Source organism: Synchiropus splendidus, chromosome 9 (genome assembly GCF_027744825.2).
Source record: "Synchiropus splendidus isolate RoL2022-P1 chromosome 9, RoL_Sspl_1.0, whole genome shotgun sequence".
In the NCBI taxonomy this organism is placed as follows: Eukaryota; Metazoa; Chordata; class Actinopteri; order Syngnathiformes; family Callionymidae; genus Synchiropus; species Synchiropus splendidus.
Genome location: NC_071342.1, coordinates 9800921 through 9816443, shown reverse-complemented (window position 1 = coordinate 9816443; position 15523 = coordinate 9800921). Strand labels below are relative to the sequence as shown.

Here is a 15523-nt window from a genome sequence, read left to right as displayed (position 1 = left end):
TGGTATGATTTGGATAGCCATGCAAAAGCTATATTTCATATCAAGTGAAAAAATGAGAACAATTGCACATTTTGCACAGCTTTTGCAGATGAATCAATGAAGGTCACAAAAATCTAAGAGACAAAATCCGAGATGTGAACACAAGCAAGTCGGGTTTTGGCCGCGGACTTGATCCCGACCAGAGAGCTACACCTTGTCTCGGGAAACTCTCCACAGGGTTGAGCTTCTCACCTCAGGTGACTCTGCGCTAGATGCTGCAACTACATGTGCAGCGCGACTCTGCAAAAACATGATATATGCTGGGCAGTAAAGGGCAGACCCTTTCGCTGTCTGGGACAACATCGTTCAAAAACAACTTCATCTCTCTCACTCTCGCTCACAGCAGAGTGGACCAGTCAAGATGCTCCGTATTACACAGCTTGTTTCTGCCATTTCCATGAAAAATAAATATGACAACACTCATCCAGGTTTAGTTTTGGCTGTGAAATGTCACATTCTGTCACAGCCGTAGCGGAGGTCCGTCATCACTCAATATCTGAGGTGATGAGGACTCGTAGTGCTAAGAATTTACCATCATCGGCTTGACCGCTGATGGTAAATGTCGCCCAGCTGATGACGAGTTCCTTGAGAGGTGCTTCGTCATGGGTCACAAACTCTCTATCTTGTGCAGAGTGCCGCAAGCTGAGGAGAAAAAGGGACAATCGCATGAGGCGCAGAGGCGTGAGGCTGTGCAGTAGGGGGCGAATTGGACTCAGGCCACCAGAGACAGAAACCACAGTGAGAAACTGCCCCTAGATTTAAACGCACCCCAAAAAAGAACATTGTTTTAGGTCATATTGGAGTTATGTCATTTTGGTTGTTATATCCAGAGCAGATAAAACACCATTAGATCGACAACAGACCCAACTAACGTCCTGCAAATTGTAGAACATGGGGAGAGTGGCAAAGATATGGCCAGAGACTGACAACTGATTTCATTTCCGGACTGGCAGGGAACGTTTTGCTGCACAGCAGCATGCTCAGAAAATACAGGATTATTGACAGGTGCTGGATCAGTTCAAATGCCTAACATGTAAAGTGTCCAATTAGTGGTGAGAAAGAATTTGGGAGTCTGCATACTATAATCTCATCAGATATTAAAAAGTCTTTGCTCCGTGTTGAAAGTGGCATTTGTGTGCCAGCGTCGCCGCAGTTTAAACATCAATCCCACAGCAATAGTTATGTCCAATCTGATTTTAATGGGCCTCAGTTATTTAGACCCCAGCTCATTTCCTCCCTTCTCTCAGGAGCTGTCAGTCAGCGGCTCAGCAGAGGGAGAGAGAAGAAGAGAGCATGCTGTGCCTGCTGTCTAGCGTTACATCTGCCCTTGTGCTTTCTGGACCTAATGGCAATAAACTACCAGAGAAAGAACTTTCAAAATAACAAGGTTGCGTATGAATGCACTTTACTCCCATATTAAACAAATATTCCTCCACAGACTCCAGCAGCCCGGGTGCGCCTCCTGCGTGAAAAAGGAGTTTACGTTCACTTGTGGGTCAAAGTGATGTCCCATCTCATATCTGTCAGCACCCAGAGTTTATTTACCCAGTTATATTATCATTTGTTGACCTAGTCACATGATCTGAGAGCGGGAGGTGCAGAACCTCGGGCACCCCAGAGAGCCCTGTCAGGATGTGATGAGAGACACAAGCCTGTGACCCAACACTCTCAGAATCACTTACATGCGCACTGAAACTTGCACAATCTGACCTCTTGCTTTCTTTTCAATCCTAGTTTTCCGTCAGCTCTCAAATGTTCTGACCGTTCATTTTCCTTTGACTTATGTCACCCACTGCAGTCTGTTCCTAATCCACCCTGAGTGAACATCCCGGACCGAGCTGATGCCCTTTTGGCTTCGCTTTATCAGGCTGTCATTGGCTTAATTAAACAGAGGTAATTACCTTGGTATTATCTTATCATTGCCAAAAAAAGAATCGAAATTTGGTATGTACAGTAAATGCATTGTATTTGTCTCTAACAGATCCTTACAATACTAAAAATGAGATAAAACTCAATGTGTCCATCGGACTGTAAATATCAGAACAGAGGATATATATATATGTTTTAAGTCTTAGTGGGGTTCGCTGATTTGCTCATTGCCATAATGCTTTCCCCACGCTCCCACCCTAAACCAAATCCAAAACAAAATTTAACCATGACTCTCAACTAAAATTACAATTCAAATTAAACCAACCTTGTTTTTTGTTTATACAAACACACACAGACGCACGCATGGACACACAAGCACACACCTCTCATTGACATAATGCTGGCTAGCCTCTCACTCTTAACATAACCATCCAAAACAAATGGCTCACCTTAACCAGGACTCTTGCGCCAAATTATGATAAACTACTTTTACTGATGTTTTCACAATCTAAATCTTGTGGGGACAGGCCAAAATGTCCTCAGAAAGCAAAAAGTCCTCACAAGTAGGTGGCTTGTCAAGACTTGGTACTCACAAGTATGGCAAAGCATGGCCATGCGCACTCACATGCACGCACACTGATGATTTCTCCCTAAATCAGAGCAGATGTTCCACTGCCCTGGGCCATAATCCACTTAACCAAATGAATAATGTCAAGAGGAATAACAAACAAACAGAGCAACAAAACAAACATACCTGGTAGGTTCCAATGCCAATGTGTTTGGGATCTATCTTCACCAGTTCAGCCAGTGGATCCTGAACCCGTCTTCCAATAGAAACTGCAAACACAGAGATAGTTGGCTCAGTCCGTGTTCTTCTCTTCTTGTTATAAACCCTTTTACAGAATATTGTGGCTGAAATTATTCATGACTGCTGGAAATTATCGGCTTATTACAGATCTGCCAGAGGCAGCGGCAGCAGCCAATTGTGTTTCCACCCCAAAAATAATTAAAGCTACTTGTCATGATAACACTGCTCCTGTCATGTAGCTGCATGAGTTAAAAACCATTACTAGTTCAAATCCTTCGCCCAAAAAAGCATCATAATGCACCCGCTGTTTACTTTTGATTTGCATAAATATGTGACTGAACACTACCACACATCATACTGCCAGAAGAAAACAATGTATTCAATATTACAATCTAAATTGATTACATGTTGAGTCAACCTTTATTGGATATTTTGTGAATCTGTCTATGCAGCAGATATGACCAGGGATTGTTAGTGATTCGAGATAGATGAGTGTAGCAGTTGTTTCACAACTCTTATGGCAGCTGGAATTGTAGCTGTTGGCATACATTTCACAGCCGATGCTGACGCTGACGTAAAATGGTCACAAATTTATGTTTATTTTCATTAATGCTAAAAGTTGGGTTAGTTATGGCAGTTGTTGTTGTGTAAAACTCAAAAAGTAATGGGCAGATTTTCACGAAACAGAACTTTCAGGGCCTTAGGAACATGTGGCTAGACTACGGAGCTGATCCATAGTAGTTAAACATGGAGCACAAAAAGCCTGACTATGTAAAACACAGCAAACAAAGGAATCAATAGAATAAAACAACTTTCAGGAGTCTATGGTGACAAAATGTGGATTTACCAACTTAGTAAAGGTCATCCAATATGCAGCTCATGGACGCCACTTCCACCTGCTGTCCGATTGGGCACATTGCACTTGAAATATATTTAACACAAAATATATAGATAAAGCATATTTAGGGCAAATACATTTAATGCAATGTAATGTTGAACCATGCACCATGTTCATAGTTGGATTTGAAGGCGATGTATTTTTCCATGATAGTTTAGTCACAGGTGCCAACTGAATCCAAAAGGGTGCAGTGAGTGGGTGCAGGTTTTCGGTCCAACCGATCAACAGCACACCACTGACCATCAGTTGACTGACCATCAACTTTAATCCGTCAATGGACAATCTGGTTCATCTTGTTTGGATGGAACAAAACCTGCACCCACATGGGCCTTTTGGGATTCAATTTGAAACCTTTGATTTAAGATGTCAACAATGACGTTGATTGACGAAGCAGTGATCTTAATTTCAAAGAGCAGTAAGTGAGGGGGATTATAAAGTAGAGAGTGCCAACTACAGTGCCCAAAAAATGATAACAAACCAAACCAAAAGTCTAGACTACACTATCTAGAAAACCATAGTCATAGTAGCTGCAGAAATTGATTGCCATGTTGACAATTTTTGACTCATTGTCGGAGACTTTGATGTGAGACATTACAGTCTCTCAGTATAGTTCTTTTGAATTTAATATGCTCCGAATATTTATCTGAAATATTATTTGCAATAATTTAAAACAGTGTCTTGTCTGTTTTAAATCACGTTATTTGGGGTTGTTACGTCCCTGTCGGAATTCCAAAGCGCTGTATATCATGATACACATCAGACTTAGATCCTTGAGGCACAACTTAAAAAATAAAGCAATGGATGGAATAAAGACGAGGGAGGATGTCTGGAATCAATGGCTCTCTCCTCTCTCTCCTCTTGCTGCGGCGGGAGGCTACAGCCTGAGATAATATTTAGACAGGGATGGAGTTTCAAGCCTGGCCTTGCTCAACGTACCACCGAAACCTCCAATACACTTTCCATCTATTCTTTCGCTAACTCTCACTTGTCCTCTCTAACTTGGCAGAAGCCAAAAACTGAGTCTGCAGTTCAGCAGCACTCTTAATAAGCACTTATTAAAAGTTTATGGCAGCTCCTGCGAGTCAAATCCACAACTAGAAAGTAGAAGGGAGCATTAGAACCTGGTCAGACATGGGGTTCAGCAGACCTGGAAAATTCAGCAATGAGACACAAACCAAGGCTGCCTCCAGAAGCCCGGGACAGGTCAAGTGCTCAAATGTTCTCAAATGTTAGATCAAGTGCATCGTGTGAAATACAATGTTATACCTTTATTAATCTGACTTTTTTTTTTTTTTAACTTAACTCACTCTCTGGCTTTCTTGTCACTTCTTAATGAATCATGTTTTGTTAAAGTCATCGTCTAACACACTTCCTTCAGCAGGTTTTGAGATTACACAGCAAGTTTCTGAACTAAATTGAATTATTCCTGAGATTGTATTGTCCATGTATTCAAGGATGATAGATGTAGAGCATCAGAGTCACGCTTTTGATCACCATTGTGAGCTTCGACTAACCTAACGGTTGATATCAGGTTTGTTAACGCACATATTTCACATCGGGTTACACACCACTTCTTGATTGTATAGAAGGTTATTAGACATTATTATTATTAGACTGTGATTAGTCTTGATGTCATCAACTGCACTCTTCAACTGGGCAGCTAATTTCTTTTGCAGATATAGTTTTGTTTTAAAGTATTTCAAAATACTGTCATTCCTGGGGAGTCATCCAGTGGAGGACCGCCACTGATTGTAAGATACTCTTTGCTTGGAATTGCACGTCCAAAGACAACATTCATTCAGCAAACTTTCTGAATGCTGATAAGTAGTGTCACTGCAACCTTGGAATTGTCATAATTCTATATATTGGTCTGTAATTGACAAATCAGCAGCCAGGGAAAACCACAAAAATAATGACACTTCAAAATTCATTGTGTGTAATGGGGTACCTGCACTTCTGAGGTTGGGGTCCAAATCTGGCATTTCTTGAGTGGCTTCAGCACTCACACTGTAGATTGATGCTCCAGCTTCATTGGTGATGCTGCAGGAGGAAGGCAGCAAGAAGTAAGACAGAATATTTTTCAACAAGAATTGGACCGAATTGTCAGATTAAATAATAATAAATCATAAAATATAAGAAAATATCAAATGAGAAAATGCCACATCCGCAATTGAAGGAACAAACAAGGAAAGATCCGATAACATATGCACTAAATTGTATCTATTTCAGAGATTGAACGAAACAGCTGTGGTTCACAGAGGCACATCTTGTGTTTTGGGCTTGAATATAAATCACATGTCAGGGACTAGTTTTATGAACAGCGTCGGCTTTGGTATCCAAAAGTGTAATGTTCCTTTTAACAAGAGTCAATATTTCTAGACGGCGTACGACAACCAAGGCGGCTTAGTCCGTGCGGCACTACTGACATCTACTGGTCAAAAGTATAAACTTTTATTCAAGCGGAACATGCGTTTAGATTGTCAACATACTGTAAGATTGGTGTGACAGCGGTATTAAATACAAGTTTTAAATTAATATACAAGTTATACTGAATTTGAATCATATATTGTCCTAAACTATTAAAATACAACCCAAGTAACGTCACTTCCACACAGAAATTATGAAGAAAGAAAATAAAATACACAAGTTTAAAAAACAAAAATGCTCCAAGCGTTTGTATTGGAATACAAGAGATTAAAAGAGCATAGAAAAATACTCTCTGAACACAAATAAACCATTCTTTTGGGCATTTAAAAAAAAAAAAAAAATATATATATATATATATTTTTTTTTTTTCACTCATATTTTACATTTCTATTCAAGTTAAACTTATCCTCTGTCTAATTCTCCTATTAAGGAATAATAATAATGTATACAATACAATTAATGGGTGTCAACTTAAAAGCCGAACAAATCACGTTTTCTAGTGATGACACAAAAGTGAATTGTTGTCATTGTCAATGACTACACAGAGAAGATGTTGGGACAGAACCAAGCTAATGCTATTGACATAAAGCCGTCATCTTTAGCCCTTTTATTCCCTGGAAGAAAGGAGGAAGGATACCAGAAGGGGGTGGGGGGTTCCCCAGGGCTCGCCAGTATGATGAGGAGGTCAGTGCCTCGCCAATGTCCACTATTCAGACCCTCTTTGACACACATTCATTGAAACACACGCCAACCCAGCGGCCTGAGATTGAAATTAACATGCTCTCCCTCCTCCCTTTATCTCTTCCCAATTCGCTCTATTCACTCCATCCTCAGCCCTACTGTTCTTTTTGTCAGCTCCAAGTCCATCATGCTGACAGCTGACATATCGCCATGGTGACACAGCTAACGAGCAGTGGCACATGACCTTCAAAGAGGACGAATCAGTACTGGTCATTAACCTAACACTCTCTATGACACACACACACACACGCACACACACATGCCCACCCACACAAACACGCACACACGTTTGTGGGGACCTCTCATTGTCATAATATCTTGCCGAGCCTCTCCGCCTAAACACACACTTATCTTAACACACACATGCCGAAAATAAAAAAAACATTTCCAACAGATAAAATTCAAATTTGAGTCAACTCTAGTTCAATGATTCTGGCCCGAGTTTTAAAAAAGATTTGCTTCCCGCGCATCTTAAAGTGAACCCTATTTCACGCACCAGCAGATTTCGATTTAAGGCCGACAGAGACGTGAGGAAAAAGTACAAAGAAGAGCACAAGCACTGAAAACAAAAGACTAGAAAGAGAAGAGAAGCCACGAGCCCCTATCATGTCTAATTTAATTAAGGTTGCCACCAGGCCGGCTAGAAAACAGCACTGTCATAGATACAGCTCTAAGGCCTCAATGTCGTGGCATCATTGGCTGTCGACATAGCGGGGGCATCAATCTGGCAGCCAGCAGAAGGTTGTCTGCACCCCGGCTCGCAGTGGGCGGACGGTCAACGGATGGACACTAACACGGTCACAAAGTCACAGCTGACGTCTTGCAGGCCCTGCAGGGCTCATTATTTCTTCGCAGCCTCTCAATTGTAATCACAGCATTGTCGCCGTACCGTCCTAGGGCAAAGTCACAAACTAGCCTCGCCCCTATCTGTTCCTCGACTAGTGGTCTTTGAGACACAGCCCTGGGCCCACATGACTGGGCCATCACTGGCCCTCCAGTACGCCGAGAGAGATGGATACACACTTTGATACCTCATTATAGCCTTCTAGATCACACAGCTAAATTAAAGCAGCTCATCAGATCAGTCAAAAAAGACAATGAGCAATAATATCACCCACTAAACTGATACAGAGAGGGGAGTGAAGGGGGGGAAGGAGGGGACAGAAAAGTGAGGGAGAATGTAAAAATCAAAAAATGAATTTGAATTATTTACTTCAATATGTAGTAGGTTCAAAAAAAATTGTAATATTACAGCTCACTAAATGAGATATTACGTCAGCGTAAACATGCTAATATGCTTCCTACTGCATTGATACATAAACTGTTACATGGCACATACTCAATATTATTTTTCACAAACAAGAGAGCAACATTGTCAACAAAATTTTTATAAAAATAAAAGCGAAACCAAAAGAAAGAAGTTAAAAGAAATAATTTAGAAAGATAAAACAATGATAAAAAGATAAATAATATCATTAACTTCTCATGAAAACGTTTTAAGGTATCCATTTACCAAAACAGATCCTAATATCCAAATAAAGTCCAAATTGTCAGCTTATATTGGCCTTCTGGACAAATATACAGCTCCATTCAACAGTAGCTGGGGTGGGTAAATTTGAAAGAAGAATCTGGCAGGTTATGTAAATAATTTCTGGCTTCATCCTCCTGCCTTGACAGAAGTTGCGTTTTAGGATGTAACCAAACAACATTTCAGTAAAGAACGCATACGCCCACACACAAGTTGCTCTGTCCCGGCTGCTCAAACAGCTTGGATCCATTGTTCAGTCAGCTGCAAAGTTTGACCTCAGGGAGCAAAATTGAGGGAAGCAACATCTCTCACAAGACACAGTCAGACACACACGTCGTGTCTGAAGACGATGACATTTTTCACAGAGAAAAGCGTCCAAATGGCAGGTGTCAAGGGCCGTCAGTCTCTAACAAAATGCTAGGAGGCAAGCGCTCTCTCTCTCTCTCACACACACACACTGTTCCTCACACACACGCACACACACCCCAACTGCCAGTGTGAGACACGTCTGAAAAGAGCAAAGCCTCACAGACACTCATGTCAATCGGTTGCAGGAAAGGCACACTAGTAAGCGCACACACTCCCCAAAAAAGATATATACATCAGCATCAGGGACATCGCACAACTGTCATGCAAAGGGTCGCTACTGTGAACAGCAAAGCTAGCTAGAGGACATGGACAGTGGGAAACTACAACACTATTAATCTAGTTTGAAGGAAATTCTAGGGCAAAATGAGGGGCTTTCAAATTTAGGGCTCGACCTAAACTGACACTATATTCAGGTATCAAACTCTGTGCTCTTATTTGGCTACAAAGATCAGCACAGCATCACCTGCACATTCAAAAAGCAGTGATACAATACAACAATAAACCTCCAAGTATGTATGTGCCTGCTTATGAATGGTTATGTAGCTCAAACATGTGTTAAACAAAACAGAATAATACGTGTGTTCTTTTCACAGGAGGATTTCAACAAAGAGAGGAGCTCAACAACAAAAACAAGAAATAAATATTTTAGCGCTTGATTTGGGCCCAGTGAGTGCTGACTGTCGAGAACTACACCAATTGCCTAATGCGCTTTTAGGCAAAACTGGAAGAACTCCAGTGTATTTTCTTAAGTTTTCTGCACAGTTCCGTTTGATTTCTATATTTAAGCTAACTTTTTGTCATGGTTTCGGTCAACATATTTTTTTTATCACATCCAATCAAAGACAATAGCTCATCAGCAATAATAATTCTACAGCAGGTTGTGGTCCTCAAAAGGATAATTAGGAAGGCTAGCTTTGATTTTGTCCAACATCTAGTGAAGGCTTTTGTTGAATGTCAGGCAACATGTTTAGGAAATCAGAATTACAGACCAACATTGGTCATGGAGTCTCCACACAAGCATCTGACCCCATCATGTGCTGGATGGCAAAACATAAAATTTGGGGAATTAACCCATTTCAAAAAGTGGTTTCATGCCAGTACATAATATGACTGAATCACATGACGCAGTCTGTTGAAACAATAAGCAGGCGGTAAAATGATAAAATCAACGTCACAAATTCACTTTTGTTGACGGGCACAAATTGTCCTGTAATGTTCCTGGAATGTAGGCAACAGGATCTTCATATAAGACATGACGGCTCTCTTCCACCAGGTCAAACACATAACCTTCCAACATACCCATGGGTTCATTTTCCTCCTCTGAAATGAAGACACCGCCAACAGCAAAGAAGCCTTTCCATGCCTCAAAAATCCATCTGTCCCTGCGCCGCCCACCCACCCGCTCCCTTCTTCAACCTCTGGTGGGGCCAGAGTGCCTGGACATGGCTCAGTCATCACTGGTGCTGCCACTGTATGTTCATCACTCTCTCTGCTTGGCCCTGGGAGCACGCCCGGACGCAGGACGTGACAGGGGATACACATCCCAAGCACTGAAACAGTCATAAATATAGTCCACACCGCCGTGCTCCAGGTCCATCAGCTCGCCAGTAAGTATGATCTCATCGCACCAGGAGTGAGCTAGGGGGCACCATGGTCAAGGGCGTATCGTAACGTCTGCGGCAGGCTGTTTGAGTATCTCTGTTAACTTTATTCCTCGCTCCTGGACCACTTTTAACATGAACCGGTCAAGGAGAGAAGAATGACTCATGCTATCGCAACTTCATCAACAGACAAAACCTCCGGCAATGACACAAGAACAAGATATCAACACAACTTTAATCACAGGTTTGGGATATTTATTCCTGTATTCACAGCAGATACCTCATGATAGTAATGAAATTAACCAATCAAGTGCTCGGGCGACACAAACTTAAATCAGGTCAGTCATTTCTTTGCCTCAAGGAGTGCCAGACCAAGTGGTCAAGAAATCAGATGTCATTTCTTATCGCCTCCAGATGCAACCCCTGTAGGTCCGCATGCATGTATCATCACTATTGCCCAAAGATCTCTCTAACCTCAGCCCACGTAACCTTGCCCTCTGAAAACAGTACTGAGACCGAGTTGGAGACGAACACTGTCAACTAGTCATTCATCAAGGGCACAAACCCAAACACAGACGCACAACACTGCGTTCATGTTTTATACAGTGTGATACCGGTGTAAAGAGCGTGAGTAAAGGGGGTAGATGGCACAGACTAGAAACACTGGAAGACTCTCTGTCTTAACTTCTGAACAGTACAAATATTTTGTGGAAATGTCTGTCCTCTCATCGCTTCAACAACATTGTGTCGTCGCCAGGTGCACTGCCCTGAAGAACCCCTTATGGAAAGGTTAATTGAAATGAAGTGAAACAAATGGGCTCCATAAATAGAAAAAGCACTTTGCTCACTTTTGACAAGTTATCTCTTGAGCTGATTGCGCAAGACAGGACTGATTATTTGTGCGTCTCCTCCACCACTCAGCTCCTCTCACAAGCATCCAGAGACCTTCACTGATGAGGGTGACATGGACCGCTACGCGCCACCAAGCAAAACACCCACTCTGCAGTGCGTGCACGCACACACTCCCACAGACGTCTGTCCACTTGCTGCTTTGCAATATCGGAGCTGTCTTATGAGTTTTGACAAAGCCGGCATGCTTTACCAGTCAGTATTAAGGCACAATGACAGACAAGGTCATGCTGACTGGTCGGGCCAAGGAGTCAGAAACAGACAGCACAGTGGGCAGTGTGGTGATAATGTCAATAACCGGACACTCAAATCAGCCAGTTGATTGCACATATTTACCATGAGTCAGAGGCGGGGAGCATGTTTGCCAGACTAATGTGTCACAAAGTGACATCCAGCAGGAGGTCTTCAAATTATTGGGGCACAGCTGAACAACACGAAAGCTAATGTGGATGCAGTGGGGGCCTCGCATCCACAGACAAACCTTGTCAGCTAAATGATACCTCATGCTGCACATGTCCTGCGGGATGCTGCTCGACCACAGAGGGGTAGCTCAAGTTTAATCATGTAACATAAATGTGCTATACATCTAATGGGGCCATGTTAACAACCAATTACCCCTGAATAAAGACTTCTTTATCTGATCCATGTAAATCATTCTGCTTTGACAGTTGAGGCCTTTTTCTAATGTAAATCAGTGTTACTAATATATTGAGAAATAGTAATCTATAAAGATATATAGAAAATAAAGTCTAAAGTCTTTTTCCTACAGTATATATAAGAAGAAGAAAATCTGTGTCTGTGATGACCTTAAATACAACCTCCAAAACTATAACTGTTCAAGAAGAAAATAAATCTACATTTTTTCAAGGAGTGTTTGAAATGCTATTAATAAATAATAATAAAACTTCAAACCGCTATCAGTCGACCTATGGTCTATATATAATGCAAGTAATATACACTAGGAGGTACCAATAAAAAAAATCCCTGTAGAAGAAAGATCCTCAATCGAAAAATGAACACTAAGATCAATAAAATCCTGACTCAAATTTGGCATGAAACAGATTCCTGGGATGTGAATAAATAACCAAATTTTTGTACTGTTGTATTGACCATTCCTAGTTGGGTGTGAGTTGTTGTCTGCCATCTTGGGCCGTGTGATGGACTCGCGACCTGTCCATTGGGTCCCCCACCTCCTGCCCTGCGTGCCTGGAATACCCTCCCACCCCTGCTAAAGATGAAGGAAATAAGCATGTAATAATGAGCCTCTCATTAGTAACTGAAATGCAACTATGAGATGGTTTGCTTTTTTCACATAAAAGCAACAAAAGTGAGCAGCTAACTCGTGATAGCCCCATCTTTAGGAGTATAATATAAAAACTTAACATCCCAATAAAAAAGATGATTGAAAAAGTAGGGTAGATTTTAAGAATGAGGATTAAGGCACCAAAAGTCACAGGCAAACACTTATACACAGGAGCCAGATATAAGCTGGTACATCCCAAAGGCTGCCATTTCTGGCTGTCATTCCAGCTGAGCACTCAGGCAGAAGGAGCAGAGAAAGACGGGTGTATGGAGAAGAGGGGGAGTAGGATGGGGGAAGTAGCACAATGAAGGCTCAAAGGGGGACAGGAAGCAGACGGTGCAAATGAGGCTGAGGTCTTTAATGAACTACTGCCCTCACCCAGGCAGAGTAGACTGGGTATGTTGGTAGACGTGTAAAGAGAAACCATCCTCAGTGTTGGAATTTCAATATGTAATGTCTGTCTAAAGGTAAACAATGTGAAATAAAAGGAGAAAAATATTGTTGTCAACAGGGATTTCAGAACCTCTAAATGACTTAACAGAGCAGTCACCATATGCCTCGACTTCATAAACACCCCTCATTCTGAATCACTTAAAGCCAGGAAGCGATAACTTTGGCTGACAGCAGCTCAAGACGTATAGAACCTCATCATGGTGCAGAGGAACTGAATTAGTGGTGATAAAATGATGCACAGCGAGGAGAGGGGCCACCCGCTGTCTCTAATGCATACAATGTTGGTTTGTGTTCATTGGCATCATCCCTGCAGATGCAATAATGAGGTTTTCTCAAATGGCAGGACGGGGTCATCTGCGGGTCAGTCAGCAGGGGAGAAAGGCCGTCGTAGTGTGAAACAATCATCATTACGGCAGAGAATCATGTTTCTGTAGGTTCACATCATTATCTTAGACGACCAGAAATGACTTGATGCAAATCAACATCAGCCTTGGAGGACCAGGATTGGAATCTTGATGGCTAGAACTTTGCTCAGGTGGAAAAACCTCTCTCTCAGATCAGCCCCTTTTAATAGGTTCAAGCCTGGTAGAACATCACTGTCATTTTAGCTGGCCAATACCATGGTTTCAAACTGTGACCTGTGAGTTCAGAACAGAAAATTATCTTTAATGCACATATTGTTTATATAATGTGGAAAAAATAATTTCTCAATTTAACAATTCAGATTATTATTATTATTTTTAGCCATACATACATCGTATAAGCAATCCTGTATTGTGATACATATTGTATTGCCAGATTCCTGCCAATACACCGCCCTGTTTTGGCTGTTTTCACTGGCAAAATGCAACACGAAAATTACTTTTTATCAATAACACAGATTCTTTCTGTCCATACTTCTCTTACATTTCCAATATGCACCTACCAGTCCAGCAAAAAGCATCACATGGATTTGCTCTTAAAAAGTTTACAAATGTTGGGGAGTCACCACAGCTTTAGACCAATTTCCACGTGTAGCTTGATCAGGTAATACAGTACATTCAACAGAAACCCGGTTTAGTGTGTCAGTGTCACTAGCCAGGATAGGTGTGTGCGCCAATAGCCACTGTGAAGGAGCGACCACAAAGGACATTACAGAGCTCTGGAGGCACTCAACTCTGGCTCTACAGAAAAGAATTCTATCATGAAAATAATCAACTTGAAGCTAATTTAATAAACGCCCAACTAGCACTCTTTTGCTTTTGCAAATAGACAGCTCATGGAAACTGCAGGGGAAAAGACCACCTATTATACCAGAGCCATGACCTTTGAAAGACACGTGTGTGAACTCAGAGATTCTTAAAGAAAAGTCACACACATATTCCCCCACAGTTTAAAATCCTTCGAGGCTGCGTTCCCAACGTTCACCCCGAGTCAACAAACATCCACGGAACTCAGTGGAGAGAAAGAGATAGAGCAAGGAGAGCCCAGTGGTTATTATGCTTGGACGTGGGCTGTGTGATCTAGATTGTGGAGCAAATGTGGACCACAAAACTTCTCTTTAATTGGACTTAAGTGAAACAACGTCCAGATGGCTTTAATAGACAATACTCGCTGGAGGGACACATTTTTATTTGTCTTTCCTTCCATCTGTGTCCCACTCTCTCCTTTTCCCACATACTTTCTCTTCTGCCCACAACGCTTACAAATTCTTTCTCTCTCAGTTCAATCAACCTTTACTCTTCAGACGTTTCTCTGTGCTTCGCTATACTATAATTAAATCTTTTCACAATCTTCCACCACCTAAAAATACCCAGCTGTAACTGCTTTTTGTAATTTCCTTCCAAACATACTTTTGCACATATCCTGACATATGAGCTCTCAGACCTCAAGACTTCAGATCATGACATTTCTCTTCCACTGCCCACTATTGCCTCCAAAACAGCTTGCATATGGATACTTCTGTATGGTTTCATCAAACTAAAAAAATGATAAATATTATGATAAATTATGATGCAAAATATTAAGGTTTAATATTTTCAGTTCTAGTCTACTAAATTATTGTGTGAGAATAAGCTTAGGACAAGGTCTTCAACATATGAAATTTAGAAAAATCATCAGTGCAAAAAAGATTAATTCATGTTTGCTCTTACCTCTAAATGTAGTAGATATTTTCATTTGCAGGTTACAGTCATTCATTTCATCACACCATTTTAATGGGTTTTGAATCAATGAAAATAGAAAAGGCAATTTTCCTGTGAAGTGATTTAAGGTGATAGCCTCTGACCATCCTTCATTTGATGAAGTAAAATTTGGAAGTAGACCCGTGTTGCACGACCATTTCCCGTGTTCCGACCATATTTAGTTTTCGTCCAAGTGGAGCACAAATTACAGATAAAAATGAAAACATTCGCAGGCATAATGGCTACAGCAGATGACTGATGCAATATGGAAAATATTTACACATCAATAAAATGTTAATTCACAACATTTGAAGATGTTTAGGCCACTTTAATCCAGGCTGGACAGATGTGCATCTGAATAGATTTTTGATGGCAGTTTTATTACTCTTATTCATCTGTCTCTTCCCATCCTATTC

At 41.3% G+C, this 15523-nt stretch overlaps 1 protein-coding gene across 4 annotated transcripts in view; it reads right to left on the bottom strand.

The window, feature by feature from the left end:
* Nucleotides 1-15523, bottom strand: part of srbd1 (S1 RNA binding domain 1) — a 48177-nt gene that overhangs the window by 20152 nt on the left and 12502 nt on the right. For all 4 annotated transcript variants that reach the window (XM_053874966.1, XM_053874967.1, XM_053874968.1 and 1 more), the window contains exons 15-16: nucleotides 5563-5654; nucleotides 2663-2745 (exon numbers count right to left, since the gene is read on the bottom strand). In XM_053874966.1, coding sequence (XP_053730941.1) covers nucleotides 2663-2745; nucleotides 5563-5654 — 175 coding nt within the window. The remainder of the gene's footprint in view (nucleotides 1-2662; nucleotides 2746-5562; nucleotides 5655-15523) is intronic.